We start from the raw sequence: 17,761 nt of genomic DNA, 5'->3' as shown, positions 1-17,761 counted from the left end.
AATCTAGGCCAGGATGGTCTCGGTCTCTTGACCCTGTGATTCGCCCATGTCGGCCTCCCAAAGTGCTGGGATTACAGGCGTAAGCCACCACACATGGCCCGCATTTTTATTTCTTTTAAATTTTTTTAGTATACATATCTTTTTGAGATGGAGTCTCATTATGTTGACCAGGCTGGTCTCGAACTCCTTGCCTCAAGCGATTCTCCTAGCTAGGCCTCCCAAAGTGCTAGGATTATAGGCGTGAGCCACTGCGCCCAGTCTCCACTGCATTTTTAAAAAATAAAAATAAGTTACGGGGTATTCCAACTTCTTTTTGTGCCATTGTTTCAACAGGATATCATTAGTGAAACTTTGAGAGCTAATAGGTAGACTGCAAATCTCTAGATATTTCTGTTACCATTATATCTTCTTTATCACTGCATCCTGATTATCTGGCATAATTTAGCATAAAGTAGATGATCAATAAATGTATGTAAAATGAGTGAATGAATCCAAATTATATGGGAAACGGTAGTCATGCTGCTGATAGTTGTATTCACCTCAGTTTCCTGCAGACGGTGTCCAATGAGGCTTAGGGACTCTCCCAACAGCTGAAGATGAGCAGCAACATCAATGGGCTCTGTCTCAGGGGCTTTGGCTGGTGAGGCTGGTAACAGCATGGTGGTGGGTGGGGACTTCTTCTGGGGTGACAGTACTCCTACAGAAGAGGCTGAGAACAGAGCAATGAGGTAGACAGGTAAAACTTCCCTACAGCCTTGAACAACACAAAACTGTTCTTCCTGATTTTTCCTTTTTATGAACTATACCAGGCATTAGCAAAACTGTGGCCTGTGGGCTAAATTCAGTCCATGGTCTCTTTTTTTATGGCCTGTGAGCTAAGATGGTTTTATATTCTTAGAGCGTTATAAAAAACAAAGAATATGTGACACAAGGCCTATAAAATTTACTCTCTGGACCTTTAAAGAAAATGTTTGCTGACTTCTGATTTACAATTTCTTTTTTTTTTTTTGAGACGAAGTTTCGCTCTTGTTACCCAGGCTGCAGTGCAATGGCGTGATCTTGGCTCACCGCAACCTCCGCCTCCTGGGTTCAGGCAATTCTCCTGCCTCAGCCTCCTGAATAGCTGGGATTACAGGCACGTGCCACCATGCCCAGCTAATTTTTTTGTATTTTTAGTAGAGATGGGGTTTCACCATGCTGACCAGGATGGTCTCCATCTCTTGACCTCGTGATCCACCCGCCTCGGCCTCCCAAAGCGCTGGGATTACAGGCGTGAGCCACCACGCCCGGCTGATTTACAATTTCTAAATTTGAACATCTCTTTTTGGTGGCCTGTAACATTCAGTAATAATACCTGAGAACAAGGTCTGCTTCTAAATTGCAAGCTGTTTTCCCAGTTTCTTAGCAAGGAAGCAAAATTCACAAGCTTTAGAGAAAAGCAGGAAGGGGATGTGGTCACTACCTTTGACTTTCATGGAACCTTCTGAGCTGGATGCTTTCCTTTTCACAGTTGTGGCTTCTGCTTTGTTCTGTTTGTGCTGCAGATACTGAGCTTTTTGCTTCCAAATCTGCAATCACATCAGTGAACACTAAATTAGATTTAAAAGGACAAAAAAGGAAAAGGAAAAGTAGTCATGAAAGAACAAAATGGAGAAAAAAAAAGGCAATAGGAGGAGGCGAGCAGAGAGAGAGTTAATGCCAACTTTTAAGATGGGGATCACTGAACTGACTTCACAGAGCTGATTACATTAATATCTTAGTAGAGGACTATAAACACTCCTTAGTGCTAATGGTCAATTCTCTGCACTGATTTTTAGATCATTCTAAGTTGAAATGTAAAGTCACAGATTAAACAACTGGCTCAATATAATGTCTATGTGGTTATTCTAACCTGCTGGTTGGCAATACCGAAACAATAGCACGATAACAATAACACGGAAAACAAATCCTAAGGATAATCTATCTGAGTGAAAAATGGTTGTTCATCTAGATGACATCCTGCTCCTATATGACCTTCATATCACATATCATCCACCTGCAAAGTGTCAATGATTCAGGTATGACTGTCTATCAATGTCTTACTAGCTTCTTGATAGTAGGGTACATTATTTGGTAATGGTTGATAAGGACGATGACCTTGGACCTGGTTACCTACTAAGCACATTTTCATGCTTTTTTTGTTTTTTTGAGACAGAGTCTTACTCTGTCACCTAGGCTGGAGTACAGTAGCATGATCTCGGCTCACTGTAACCTCTGCCTCCTAGGTTCAAGCAATTCTCCTGCCTCAGCCTCCAGAGTAGCTGGGACTACAGGGACACGCCACCACGCCCATCTAATTTCTGTATTTTTAGTAGAGATGGGTTTCACCATATTGGCCAGGCTGGTCTTGAACTCCCGACCTTGTGATCTGCCTGCCTCGGCCTCCCAAAGTGCTGGGATTACAGGCGTGAGCCACTGCACCCGGCTCTCATGCTTTTATTGTTTGCAGTGACTACTAAGTGGGTAACTTTCGTCAGTTTTCAGACTATGGCTGAAAACCTTCCTCAGTTTTCAGACTAGGTGTTTGCAGTAAAGGGCTCTGATTTTAGACTTTCTTTTAACACTTTAATTACTCCCCAACTAAGATCATCTTTTGACTCAAATGTAACACTGATGGAAAAAATTAGACCAGGTTAGAAAAGACAGTCTTGCTATAGCTAAATCCTCATGTACAGTGAATTGACACTAACAGTGTTAATGTCCTCTGCTAAACCATTTTCTATTGATTTGTAATTTTCTTCACTATTTTCAGTGCTGTCTGGTTGGTCTATGGAAGAATTACATATTTTGGAAGGCAAACAGCAATGAAAAATATGTTTGTAAAGTGTACTTACCAGTTTGTCTTTTTCTGGCAATTGCTTCCATACCTCAGCCAGTTTTTTACTAAGTTCCCCAAAATCTGGCATAAAAGAGTAAAACAATACAGTAAAGTGTTGGCTACTAACAAAACAGAAGATTGATGAGAGTGAAAACTGGAAAAGGGTTTTGAATGTCAGATTAAACATCGCAAGATTCTTTCAGAAAACCAACTCCAACCCCATCACTTTTCTTCTGATTTTTTTCTATAGAGAAGGGGATGTTCTGATGGTCACGAGACAGTCTCAACTCCTAACACATCTACACCCTAGGGATTTATTCCTTAAGCATCTTTCTGGTGTCTTTTTTTGAGACTGAGTCTGGCTCTGTTGCTCAGGCTGGAGTGCAGTGGTGTGATCATGGCTCACAGCAGCCTCAACCACCTGGGCTCAAACGACCCTGTCACCTCTGCCTCCCAAGTAGGTGGGACCACAAGCATGGGCTACCACACCCAGCTAATTTTTAAAAATTATTATTTGTTGGCCGGGCGCGGTGGCTCAAGCCTGTAATCCCAGCACTTTGGGAGGCCGAGGCGGGTGGATCACGAGGTCGAGAGATCGAGACCATCCTGGTCAACATTGTGAAACCCCGTCTCTACTAATACAAAAAAATTAGCTGGGCACGGTGGCGCGTGCCTGTAATCCCAGCTACTAAGGAGGTTGAGGCAGGAGAATTGCCTGAACCCAGGAGGCGGAGGTTGCGGTGAGCCGAGATCGCGCCATTGCACTCCAGCCTGGGTAACAAGAGCGGGACTCCGTCTCAAAAAAAAAAAAAAAAAAAAAAAATTATTATTTGTAAAGATGCGGTCTTACTATGTTGCCCAAGCTGGTCTCAAACTCCTGGGCTCCAGCAATTCTCCTGCTGTGGCCTCCCAAAGTGCTGAGGTTACAGGCATGAGCCACTTCAACTCTGCCTCTAGTATCTTTAATTTGATCCCACAATATGAGGCCTATCAACTTAGGTTAAAAAGAATGTGTAGAATTTGATAAAAGATGTTAGGTTTTTACCAAATTTCTGAGTGATTAGAACCAAAGAAGGATTTCCCTGTAGTAGTTCAGAAGCAATCCTCTAGATGTGTAATCTTACCCTTCTACTGTGTAACAGTTTCATGCTTTATAAAGCATGAAAGTGTGCCTCATTGCAACCTGTTAGAGTGAGTAGGGCGGTGATCTGACACATTAGGCAAATGAAATCTATAGAGGTTATGTGACACTTGTCCAAGGTCTCTGGGTATGGTGTTTTTCTCACCTCACTAACTTCTAATACAGAGACAAATACGGATGGTCCCTGACTTATGATGGTTTGACTTTTGATTTTTCAATTTTATGAGGATGCAAAAGCAATATGCACTCAGTAAAAATTGTACTTCTAGTACCCACACAACCATTGTATTTTTCACTTTCAGTACAGTATTCAATACATTACACAAGATATTCAATACTATTATAAAACAGGCTTTGTGTTCAATGCCTTTGCCCAAGTGTAGGCTAATGTAAGTGTCTTGAGCACATTTAAGGTGGGCTCAGCTAAGCTATGATTCTGTAGGCTAGGCGTATTCAATGCTTTTTTTTTTTTTTGAGACAGACTCTTGCTCTGTAAGGCTGGAGTGCAGTGGTGCGATCTCGGCTCACTGTGACCTCTGCCTTCTGGGTTCAAGTGATTCTCTTGCCCCAGCCTCCTGAGTAGCTGGGCCTACAGGTGTGCACCACCATGGCCAGCTAATTTTTGTATTTTTACTTTTATTAAAAAAAAAAATTTTTTTTTTTTTGAGATAGAGTCTTGCTCTGTCGCCCAGGCTGGGGTACAGTGGTGTGATCTCAGCTCTGCCTTTCGGGTCAAGTGATTCTCCTGCCTCAGCCTCCTGAGTAGCTGTGATTATAGGTGCGCACCACCATGCCTGGCTATTTTTCTATTTTTAATAGAGATGGGGTTTCACCATGTTGGTCAGGCTGGTCTTGAACTCCTGACCTTGTGATCCGCCCACCTCGGCCTCCCAGAGTGCTGGGATTATAGGCATGAGCCACCGCACCTGGCCTATTTTTTAAGTTTTTTTTTTTTTTTCTTTTGAGATGGAGTCTTGTTCTATTTCCCAGGCTGGAGTGCGGTGGCGCAATCTCGGCTCACTGCAACCTCTGCCTCCCAGGTTCAAGCAATTCTCCTGCCACAGCCTCCTGAGTAGCTGGGATTACAGGCATGTGCCCCTATGCCTGGCTAATTTTGTATTTTTAGTAGAGATGGGGTTTCTCCATGTTGGTCACGCTGGTCTCGAACTCCTGACCTTGTGATCTGCCCATTTTGGCTTCCGAAAGTGCTGGGATTACAGGTGTGAGCCACCATGCCCAGCTAATTTTTGTATTTTTAATAGAGATGGGGTTTCAACATGTTGGCTAGGATAGTCTTGAACTCCTGATCTCGTGATCCACCCACCTTAGCCTCCCAAAGTGCTGGGATTACAGGCTCGACCTTAAATGCAATTTTGACTTACAATATTTTCAACTTTGAATGGGTTTAGCAGGATGTAACACTATCATAAGTTGAAGAGCATCTTTACGACATTATAATAAAAGATATCTCATTAAAACTTTATATCCAAGGACAGTTCAAGGAAAAGGCCAATTATAGAATATTGGAAATAAACAACTGCAGATTTATGTGCATTTATGTGTGTGCTTTATAACATTTATTTTTACATAGTTTGCCACCTCATCAGATTAAGAGATATGTATAGAAAGTTCATCTCTCTTACAGATGAGGTAAACTAAAGGCAAAATCTAAAGTGATTTGCAGAACTGAGGAAAGAAACAAGATAGATGCTCTAATGCTACAGGAAGAAGAAATTAATTGCACTGCTTAAGCAAAAGTGCTAAAGATCAGAAATGCTCTTACCTATACCTGGATGGTCAGCCACAATGGTCACGCGATACTCTTTACAGAACACCTGGTAGGCCGACATGTTCTTCTTTTTTGGCTAGTACCACATAGAAGATACAACAGGGTAAGACTTGATTAGAACCCAAGGTTAGTAATGCTGAATCCATAGTAATAAAATAGAAAGGTACCTAAATTTTTTAATCAAGGGAAGAGTTCGAAACTACTAACCAGCTTTCCTAAACAGGATAATATATATATATATATATATATATATATATATATATATATTTTTTTTTTTTTTTTGAGACGGAATCTCGCTCTGTTGCCCAGGCTGGAGTGCAGTGGTGCAGTCTCAGCTCAGTGTAACCTCCACCTCTTGAGTTCAAGCGATTCTCCTGCCTCAGCCTCTTGAGTAGCTGGCATTACAGGTGACTGCCGCCATGCCTGGCTAATTTTTGTATTTTTAGTAGAGATGGGGTTTTACCATGTTGGCCAGGCTGGCCTCGAACTCTTGACCTCAGGTGGATTCACCCACCTCGGCCTCGGATTATAGGCGTGAGTCACTGTGCCTGGGCAGGATAATAAATTTTTAATCTACGTTACTTATCACTCAGGGATGAACATCAGTTTTAATTTTAGTAGGTAAAAGCCACATGCTATATTATTTGCAAAGACTTTCCTTCTCCCTATATACAATACCATGTTACATATTTCTTTCAGAATTAAGTGCTAAGGAAATCTTTACCACTCCTGTGATGTCTATTTTTCTCATCTTTGAAAATCAGAACCACATAATTTCCTTTTAAACTTTGGAGCCAGAAATCCAAGAGCCAAATCTGTGTTCTTTTTGTTTCTCTGGTTTTGATTTCTAATCTTGTAATTTCTCTTATCTTGCTTTTACTGTCATTTGTAGCTTTTCATGATTGGATTATTTACATTCTTTGGGTTCAAGGTGAGAAGTTAACAAATAAATGAAGACAATTCTTTGGTAGTCATTGTCAGATGCAATTCCTTCACTTCAACAAACCGCTCTGAGGCATGTTTGTTCTTCACTACATTCTGACAATGTCAAAAGGAATATATGATTTTTGAGAAACAAAATCAAATTATTTTTAAAGTCAGTTCAACAAGAGACATATGAAACAGATTATATTTCTATGCACTCCATTTTATAATTATACATGGGCTTAAGGGGAAAAAGTTAAGTTTTTCCTATCTATAAAGGGGCATGCAATTAGGTTCATTTGTCCAAATTTCTCATTGTAAGGATGGGAAAAAAATTTAGAGAAATTGTAGCTTGCTGAGGGTATCACCACTAAGTTGGTAATACCAGACCCTGGCAGTTATAACTACAACTCAGGTAGCCCTGACTTTCAGGGCCATGCATTATGGGACCAAGAAAGAATATATGTTGCTCCCTTACAGAAAAAATTACTATTTAAAATAAAGAAAGGGTTATCACTTAATAATCTTAATCTAAGAACAAATAGTTTCAGTATGGCTTTCCTCAAAAACTCATCTGGAAGCATCAAAATATGATTCTCAGTTTTTTATCTACTCCTAGTCCTTTCTGGCCCTACAGTTATTAAAATGACACAAATGTTTGGTGCTTTAAAAGCCCTTGGGAGCTTCTGTTTGAATTAAGAGTCAGGTTTTGTGATGGAAAACAAACCAGCCACACAGTCCTGCCTCATAACTACAGTGTTGTCTCTTGCTTTAAACCAAGCTTGATCGTGCACTCTGCTTAGCTACCTTAGTTCTTCATGTTGTTTTCATAAAATAACGACCCTCAAAGGACAAAGACTGGCTGAACTGATGGCAATAAAAAGCTTATGTGACGACTCTGACTTTAATTCCAAAAGCAATTCTGAAATCATCTGATGAAAAGAAACGTTCCTAGAATGCCTTCCAAGGTAACTGCTTTGAATGAGATAGCACTTATTTAAAGATAAAATTTGTGGCGTGTTTGTTAAATTTCATACTAACCTTTTAATAATGGCTTATCTATATGCCTGACATTTACTAGAATACAAGATCAAAGAATAATCTGTAGAAATCTATACACTGCCAAATCTTTCCCAACTGTCGAATCAATCTCACTACTAAATACTGAGAACATCAGAAAGTACATATGCTTGAGAGATTTCATAGCTTGTGTTTGGCCATATTATAAAACTTGCAAGGAAGGCATTTAACAATGTTTTCTCAAACACAATATAATACTGTAAAAGGTTAATGTTCCTATTCTATAAGGCTATCCATAGCTGTCACACTAACCGCAATTCTTGGCCAATATACTATAGATCCAAATTCACATACTGAAGAAAAGGGTTTCCTTCATAACTCTTATAAAGGACTTTATTCAATTATGTAGAAAGTAGATTAGCATTTATTCAGTACCTGTGCTGGGTGGTGGTATAGTAAATAGTTAGGAAGGTAAGCTTTTGAAGCCCAGATCTAATTCTAAGGCAGTTAAGCTGCATAAAATAGTGGAAAACACATGAAATTTAAAGTTTAAATACCCACAATCTTGTCTCAGCTTCACCATATACTAATTATTTGATCCTGAATAAAACATAGACAGCTTTTCTGATATGTGATATTAGAAATATTTCAATGGCAACGAAGGAAAAGCAGAGACTAAGATTTCAAAGGTAATAGAAAAAAGTCACCCATTGAAGTATTCTCCTATTCATTTATTAATACATATTTACTGAGTATCCATATATGCCAGACACTGGAAATACAGATAAGGATCAGACACAGGATCTAACAAATGGACAGTTAGATATGTCATTCTAATAAAATACAGTGGTGTTATAGGAAAAGCACTGGGTGCTATGGGAACACATAGAAGGAGTACCTTACCAAATTAAGGAGTCAAAGAAAGCCTTCTGGAAGAAGTGACATTTAATCTAAACCTGAGAGTTGGGTAGAAATAGGCAGATTAAGGGTGGTTAAGAGTGTTCTAGGCAGAGGAAACAACATAGGGGCACATTCATCAAAGAAGAGACAGGTAAGAGATGATGTTAGAGAAGAGGCAGAGCCCATAAACTAAGGCCGTGTAACCCATATGAAAGCGTATGGATTCTGTCTGCAAGAAGCCATTCAAGTATTTTAAGCAGGAAGTTAAACACTCAGGGTTACACTTAAGGACTTTGGAGAACAAACCAAAGAACAAAAGCAAAGGAAGGAAGACCAGTCAGGAGGCTGCTGCAGGAGTGCGAGGAAGGAATGATGATGATGGCCTACAATCAAGACAGCGGGGCTGGGAGAAAAGCAAATAAACTGGGAAGGAGGAAGATGTGACAGGATTTATTAGAGATAGTGTGGCAAAATGACTCTGAAGACCAGTGACCAGTCAATCTGTGTTAGAATCCTGACCATACTATTTGCTAGTTACACAAATCGCTTCATTTTCCTGACATTCCATTTCTCTACAAGTAAAACTTGGATAACACCATTTAACTCAAAAGTGGGAATTACTCCATTGGTGTGTGGCACTTCAGTAGGTACTTGATGTTATTTTTGTGGCAGGCAGAATTACAAGATGGCACTCAAGGCCCCTGCTCCGGGGTTTGCATTCCCATATGTGGGGGCGAGACCCCACAAGTGCCGAGGCAAGAGTCTGAAGCCTCAGCCTGTTCCCATATGAATACAGAACTAGAAAAGAATTAGAGATATAGTTACATAGTTATTCCTGTATATAATCATAAATAATCATAGTTATTCATATGTAATCACAGAAATATATATATTCAATATAACCTTTGAATTTTACTAATGATTATCGGGTTATGAAGCATGAAACTGAGGTGACATTGTGAACAAAGTGATCCTAAGGCAAGATGCTCTAAGCCCTCTGTCACACCCGCATAAGGGCTGCTGGAGGGCACCTCAGCTGTGCAGCAGTGCCAGCGCTGGGAAAGCGCCTGCTGTTTAGCCAGCTAGGGAAGGAGATGTCCAAAATGTCCGAGACATCTCCTTCCTCGGGGGAGTTAGGAGAAAACTCCACTTCTCCAAGCTCTTGTGGTAGGCCTGATGGCTGTCAGGAAGGCCCACAGACATCTGTGGGCTTAACTGTCTCTATGTGGTGCTGTGCTTCAGCAGTCACGTTCCATGTCTACTTTCATGTTCCGCTCCTGCACCTGGCCCCTCTTTTTCTTAGAAGATAGAATCAGTAATAGTAACATAAATCTTAATGTCTTTATTCTTTCTTGACAAGTATAAGAAAAGTGCTGATGCATTAGGTTTATTCCTCGCCTCGGATACTTCAAAGACCTGGGCCCCTATCTCCAAGACACATGATTTACCTGACCCTATCACAGACCACTATTACCTCACCCTACCTACCCTGCCCCCTGCTTTGTACTCAATAAAATTCAGAGTGTCCAGGCACTCGGAGCCACTGCTGGACTCCCGTGCTTTGGTTGGCAGTGGACATCTGGGCCCAAACTCTGTTTTCTCTTTCTTGGTGTCCTGTGTCTTATTTCCACAGTTTCTCGTCTCCACACCTGTAGCGAGGGGCTGACAGGACCCTGTATGGCTGGACCCTACACCCATAAGTATGGGCAAGACATGGTCATATTATGTTATATGGCAAAGGGGATTTTGTAGATGTACTTAAGGTCTCCAGTGAGTTGACTCTGAGTTAGTCAAAAGGGAGATTATTCTGACTGAGCCTGATCGTAGCAGGTGAGCACATAAAAGAGGTAAGAAGCCCAAAAAGTTATTCTGAAGGTATCAACTGATTCTAAAGTTTGTATGAAGAGGCAACAGACCCAGAATGGACAACACAGTATGAAGAACAAAGTTGGAGGACTGACATTGCCATATCTCAATACTACTATGAAGCTACAATAAACAAGACAGTGTGGCACTGGTGAAACAATACACAGATACATCAGTGGAACAGAATAGAGGGCCCAGAAACAAATCTACCTAAATACAGTCAACTAATCTTTGACAAAGGAGCAAGGACAATACAATGAAGTAGTATTTTCAACAAATGATACTGGGACAACTGGATACCCACATGTGTGCAGATTCACTCAGGGTGGTGGCAAAAATATTAGAGAAAGTTACAGAATATAGTCACAGACTTTCTTGGAAGGCCAAAAAGTCTGCATAGTTTCAATAGAAGTTTCGGCGGAAGGCAGTCTAAATTCCCTTTACACTTAGCTAACAAGAAAAGCAAATAGCTAGGGTATGCATGGGAGTTTATCTGAATAACTTGGTTTACTCATGTGGTCATAAGACTAACCTCTGAGCTAGATGGCTCTCTCGGGGAGGTTCATCAGGGATATTATCCACTAATGGTGTCTGATTTAGGCACTGGAACCTGTCCTTTAATCTTCAACCTCTAGTGGTGTTGACTGAAGCCTTTGTCAATTAAATTTTACTGAATAAATATTAGTCTCACTGGCTGATGAGGGCTGGTGGTCTCAACGGTTTACAGCACTCTCCAGGGTGCCTGCAAGCTGCCTGGACACACTCAGTAGAACTGGCAAAGCATGATATTGGTGTGTCAGTATACTTTATTCATCCGTCACTGAGTCAGGGTCTGCAGGACAGACCCCCCGAATGTGACTCCGACACACATGCCAAAAAAAAAAAAAAAAAGAAAAGGAATCAACACAGACCTTACCCCCTTCACAAATTAACTCAAAATAAGCCTCAGACCTAGATGCAAACTACAAAACTCCTGGACGGTAACACAGGAGATGATCTTAAGTTTGGCAAATGCTTTTTAGAAACAGAAATCAAAAACACAATCCATGAAAGAAGGAAATGATAAACTGGGCTTCATTAAAATTAAAAACTTCTGTTCTGTAAAAGACACTTAAAAAAATGAAAAGATAATCCATAGGTTGAGAAATATTTGCAAGGGGCATAGCTGAAAAAGGACTATTATCCAAAAGCTGATAAATAATTATTATTCAAAAATCCCTCTCTCTCTTTCTTTTTTTAAGACAACATCTCACTTGTGTAATCTAGGCTAGAGTGCAGTGCAATCATAGATAGCTCACTACAGTCTTGAATTCATGGATTCAAGTGATTCCCCGGCTTCCTGAGTACTTAAGACTACGAGTGCATGCCACCATCCCTGGCTAATTTTTTAATTTTTTGTAGAGATGCAGTCTTGCTATTGCTATAGTGAGACTCCAACTCTACAAAAATTTTAAAAGATTAGCTGCGTGTGATCGTGTGTGCTTGTAGTCCCAGCTACTCAGGAGGCCGAGGTGGGATAACTGATTGAGCCCAGGAGTTCGAGGCTGTAGTGAGCTAGGATTGCACCTCTGCACTCCAGCCTGGGTGACAGAGTGAGACCCCATCTCAAAAATAATAACATTAAAAATAAATAAAATGTAAAAGCCCCAGACCTCAGGTGGTGGTTTAGAAGGGGCTTAATGACATTTTCCTGGGTAGGCTCATTCCTGAGAATATTCACTCACTCATTCATTCAGACAAGAAATATTGAAGGTTTTGAGGACTCAATGGTAAATGACAGGCCAAGATCCTTGTCCAAATGGGGCTGAGATCCTACTGAGGGAGGTGGATGCTATAGAAGTATAGAGTACATTCAGAAAGATTTTCATTCAAAGTGGTTAAAATAAAAACTTTGGTGTGGAAACCTTACTTATCTGCTAGCTTTCCTTTTAGCCAGATCAGATTTGGGGAAATCAGTCAGGTTAGTTCAGAAGAGCATCAGGTGGTAAAACGGTTACAAGTACAGGCTCCAAAGCCAGGACTTTTATAACATCTGTTTTGCACCTTAGAGGCCCTGTTTTCTTTCTGGTTCTTAACTATTTTCCAAATATGTGAGGTAACTAAAGAGTTTGGTTCCCGAAGGTGGGAGGTTATTTATATTAAGGCAGGGCATTATATGCATAAAACATAGTCTCCTTGCTTAGTCTAACATATGAAATGAATGGCTGAAAACAAAATTTTAAAAAGATGTTTTGAAGCATATTTTGTGCTTTTGAAGAACTTAAGATGTAAGTGAAAGTAACTGTAACAGCTGACATTTACTAAGCCATGCCCTGTGCTAAGCGTGTTACATGTACCACCTAATTTAATCTAACCCCAATTTGCAAATAAGCAGAAGCAAGAAAGCAATCTCAGGAGAACAGACCTAGTAAGTAGCAGAAGAGAGGAAGAATCCAAGTCTGCTGAACTTGAGTCAAAGATGTATCATGACACCGAGTAACCATGTCTTAAAGTTTTAGAAAGGCATGTAGCATAGTGGAAAGATTATAGCTTCTTCCTCTGTCAGTGGGGCTAGTGGTACTTATTAATCAAGAGTGGTAAAATACAGAAAATGCCTAGGAGAACCTGACACATAGCGGCCACTCAATAGATGGTACTGACTAATTTCTACCATTTATTGTTGCTGTTACTTAGCCTCAGGTTTGCCAGAGAGAGAACTTAAAGTAATAGCATCACAAGTCTAGTTATATCTCAGACTTTTGTTTATTAGTAGATCAACAATGTCTGGGTGTGCTGGGCACTAGGCTACCTGGCCCAGCCTTAGGTTTAGAGAAAATGCATATTTTGGGAACATACAGATAACCAAAGGCATGTCTCTGAAATGGCAACATTACAGGATATTATTTATTTATTTATTTATTTGAGATAGAGTCTTGCTCTGTCACCCAGGCTGGAGCGCAGTGGCACTCAGCTCACTGCAACCTCCGCCACCTGGGTTCAAGCAATTTTCCTGCCTCAGCCTCCTGAATAGCTGGGATTACAGGCGCACACCACCATGCCCAGCAAGTTTTTGTATTTTTAGTAGCGATGGGGTTTCACCATGTTGGTCAGGCTGTTCTTGAACTCCTGACCTTGTGATCCACCTGCTTCAGCCTCCCAAAGTGCTAGGATTACAGCTGTGAGCCACTGTGCCTGGCTGATACTATTTTAAATGACAAAGAATGGGCTTTTATTTGGTAAAACCAAAAGTAAGGTAAGTTTAAAATGTAACTGTATCCTGCTCCTCCTATATAAACAAAAAATTCTACTCCATTGAGATGATCTTTAGTGGGAAATCATCAAGATATTACCATATGATTTCTCTACTCTTCCTTAAAAAGCAGAACTCAAAACCAACAAAACCAATCAAACAGACAAAAACCACCTCCGAAACAACTGAAAGGCTATTTTTCACCCAGGAGATAGTCCAATTTCCCTTCTTTGTGTCAGTCAAAATTCTTTAATGTGGCACATATACACCATGGAATACTATGTAGCCATAAAAAACAATGAGTTCGTGTCCTTTGAAGGGACATGGATGAATCTGGAAACCTCATTCTCAGCAAACTGACACAAGATCAGAAAATCAAACACTGCATGTTCTCACTCACAGGCGGGTGTTGAACAATGAGAACACATGGACACAGGGAGGGAAGCATCACACACTGGGGTCTGTTGTGGGGGCTAGGGGAGGGACAATGGCGGGTGGGGAGGCTGGGGAGAGATAACATGGGAGAAATGCCAGATATAGGTGATGGGGAGATGGAGGCAGCAAACCAACTTGCTATGTATGTACCTATGCAACAATCCTGCATAATCTGCACATGTACCCCAGAACCTAAAGTACAACAACAACAAAAAGAACTAGAAAAAAAAATTCTAGAGTAAGAGCCCACCGCTGCGTTCACTTCCACACCGCTTACTCTTTCCCTCAACCCCTGATCCAGCTCCATTCATATCCACTGCACTTGAACTCCCTGGTCTCTCTAGCATAAGATCAGTCTACCCCTGAAACTTTCTCCTCCCTTCTGTGTTTCTCCTCCAACATAGCTGCCCCCTCTTCCTTCTCTAAGTCCCTCTGTGTAAGTGTTCTAAAAATTCTGCTCTGAGCTCAGTTTCCTCTTATTCATTCACCTATTTCATTTATCGCACATGAACACCAGATTTCTAACCCAAGTTCCAACTATTCTACTAAATCCTAGGTCTTGAACTTCCATTGCGACTGAGATGATGATTATAATATTAATTGAATGCTCACTAATGTGCTGAGCATCGTGCAAGGACAAAGTTCTCCAATGTTCTTGGTTCGCGGTACTTATGTGGGTTTTCAATGTGGTAGTTGCTTTTTACTTCTAGAACACTTACACTTGGTTTTGAAAAGATATGGCACTACTGAAAAGAATTTAACATATATTGTTGAAACTGGGAATAATTTTGAACTAATAGTTCATAAGGTATCTGAGACATGTCAAGTACTGCTGTTTGTCTCAAAATGTTTTTAAAATATCAAGTGTTGTCCTGGTAAGTTTGATGTGACATCCCAGAGCACCTTGGCACACTGAGGTCCTAAACACTTTTGCATGTATTGCCTCATTTAATCCTCACAATCCTAGGAGGTAAGTCTGTTATTATCCCCAACTTAGAGATGGAGAAGTTCTGTAACTTATCCAGCACCACATTGCTTGTAAGTGGTCAAACAGAGCCAGGAAATGGACTCAAGTGGGCTCCACAGCCCATGCTCTCAACCACTTAGCTATGCTGAATCTCCTGATCTAAATCTAACGTATCTTATTCTCCCAAACCAGCTATTCTTCTCACCTTCTTTTATTAGAGTCCTGGTCCTAGAATCTAAGATAGAAGGGGCCCACAGAGGCCTCTGGCATTTCTACCAGTTGGCTCTCCAGTAGGCTGAAGAAACACTATTCCTAAAGCATTCTTTTCTATTTCTGAGTGGACTTTGTCCCTGACCTTTTATTTAAAAAAAATTTTTTGAGACGGGGTCTGATCATATTGCCCAGCTGGTTGTAAACTCCTGGGTTCAAGCAATCCTGCTTCAGCCTCCTAAGTAGCTGGAACTCAGGTGTGCTTGCCACTGTGCCTGGCTAATTAAAAAAAAAAAAAAATTAAGAGACAGAGCCTTGCTGTATCACCTAGGTTGGTCTCAAATTCTTGGGCTCAGATGATCTTCCCATCTCAGCCTCCCAAGAAGCTCAGATTACAGGTGCATGACATTGTGTGCCATTGTGCCTGCCTGTCCCTGAGGACAGAGTCTCGCTCTGTTGCCCAGGCTGGAGGGCAGTAGTGTGATCTTGGCTCACTGCAACCTCTGCCTCCTGACTTCAAGCGATTCTCCTGCCTTAGCGTCCTGAGTAGCTGGGATGACAGGCGCCTGCCACCATGCCCCACTAATATTTTTATTTTTAGTAGAGACAGGGTTTCACTGTATTGGCCAGGCTGGTCTTGAACTCCTGACCTTGTAATCTGCCTGCCTCAGCCTCCCAATGTGTTGGGATTACAGGCATAAGCCACTGTGCCCAGCCTGTCCCTGACTTTTATGCAGTTCTTTTTTACACTGAAGCAAAACCCAAGAAAAGATATTTTTAAAAAGCTTTATAGGAATTTTTTATGCACAAGTCAGGTTTAAAAACTACAGTATATACGCTATAAATATTTGTTGGACAAATAAGTGATAAAATTCAGATTATGACTACTTAAGATTTTTTGGACAGCTACAATCAAATATTAACTGTTAATAAGGTTTTTGCTATAAATTAAAATTAATTTTTCAGTAGCAACTGCTAGCCACATGGGCAAATTATAGATAAGTAAGTCATTAACTTTGAAGAGCTTATGATTTTTCCAACATATCTAGGTTCGAACCTGAAGAGATATTTCTTAGACATGTTTATATTTTTGGCTTCTCAGACACAAGCCCACTAGGTCAGCGGTCCCCAACCTTTTTGGCACCAGGGACTGGTTTCAAGGAAAACAATTTTTCCACTGACCTTGGGCGGGGGCAGGGTGGGGTTCAGGATGATTCAAGTGCATTCATTTATTATGCACTTTATTTCTATTATTATTACATTGTAACATATAATTATACAACTCACCATAATGTAGAATCAGTGGGAGCCCTGAGCTTGTTTTCCTCCAACTAGATGGTTCCATGTGGGAGTGATGGGAGATAGTGACTGATCATCAGGCATTAGATTCTCATAAGGAGCCTGCTGGGGTTTGCGACAGGGTAGATAGAGCATGACAGGGTTTGTGCTCCTATGAGAATCTAATGCCGCCACTGATCTGACAAGAGGTAGGGCTCAGGTGGTAATGTGAGTGACAGGGAATGGTTGTAAATACAGATGAAACTTCAATTGTGTGCCTGTGGCTCACCTGTGTGGCCTGGTTCCCAACAGGCCATGGAGGGCTACTTATCTGTGGTCTGGGAACTGCAGACCCCTGCTCTAGGTAGATCTTGTCAATTTTTCCTTCAGAGCCTCTCCTGAATCAATCTCTTCAATTTTATTTCTCTCAATCTTTTTTTTTTTTCTTTTTCTTCTTTTTTAAAGAGACAGGGTCTTGCTCTGTCAACCAGGTTAGAGTGCAGTGGCACAGTCACAACTCACAGTAGACTTGAACTCCTGGGTTCAAGTGGTCCTCCCACTTCAGCCTCAGGAGTAGGTGGGATTCCAGTCATGCGCCACCACACCTGGGTCTTGCTAGGTTGCCCAGGCTAGCCTTGAACTCCTGGCCTCAAGTGATCCTCCTGTCTCTTAGGCTTTTATTACTAACCTTCTGGAGTATAACAAATCCCTTGGTTACTAGTCTCTCTCTAGTCTAGTCTACCTTGTACAACTCTCATTTTATTCATATCATTTAGATCATAACTAAACCTTGCTTATAAACTCCAAACTGCCCACTGCCAAGCCCTTTATTTTGGCATTTAAGATTCTCTACAATTTGCTCCCAACCTACCTTTTCAGTACTATGTTTTCATCCATATATTCATTCATCTGACATATACTTACAAAGTGCTTACTAAGGACATTGAGGAGTTGAAGATACTAAATAAGGTGGTATAGGAGCTTATGTTCTGCCCCAAGCAGACAGTGGTGCTAAGTTAAAGACATTGGATGTAGCCTCTTTTATGAATTCTATTTTGTTTGTTTGTTTGTTTTGAGATGGAGTCTCACTCTGTTGCCCAGGTTGGAGTGCAGTGGTACGATCTCAGCTCACTGCAGCCTCTGCC

At 41.0% G+C, this 17,761-nt stretch overlaps 1 protein-coding gene across 4 annotated transcripts in view; it reads right to left on the bottom strand.

Moving 5' to 3' along the window:
- Window positions 1-17,761, bottom strand: part of HMGXB4 (HMG-box containing 4) — a 33,836-nt gene that overhangs the window by 6,398 nt on the left and 9,677 nt on the right. For all 4 annotated transcript variants that reach the window (XM_012434304.2, XM_012434302.2, XM_064367951.1 and 1 more), the window contains 4 exons: window positions 5,782-5,863; window positions 2,874-2,938; window positions 1,463-1,568; window positions 540-709 (listed from right to left, as the gene is read on the bottom strand). In XM_012434304.2, coding sequence (XP_012289727.1) covers window positions 540-709; window positions 1,463-1,568; window positions 2,874-2,938; window positions 5,782-5,863 — 423 coding nt within the window. The remainder of the gene's footprint in view (window positions 1-539; window positions 710-1,462; window positions 1,569-2,873; window positions 2,939-5,781; window positions 5,864-17,761) is intronic.

This window comes from Aotus nancymaae, unplaced genomic scaffold (genome assembly GCF_030222135.1).
Source record: "Aotus nancymaae isolate 86718 unplaced genomic scaffold, 86718_ANA_hifiasm-v0.15.2.pri h1tg000076l, whole genome shotgun sequence".
NCBI lineage: Eukaryota > Metazoa > Chordata > Mammalia > Primates > Aotidae > Aotus > Aotus nancymaae.
The sequence above is the reverse complement of the archived record's forward strand: the minus strand, read 5'-3'. Positions and strand labels throughout refer to the sequence as shown.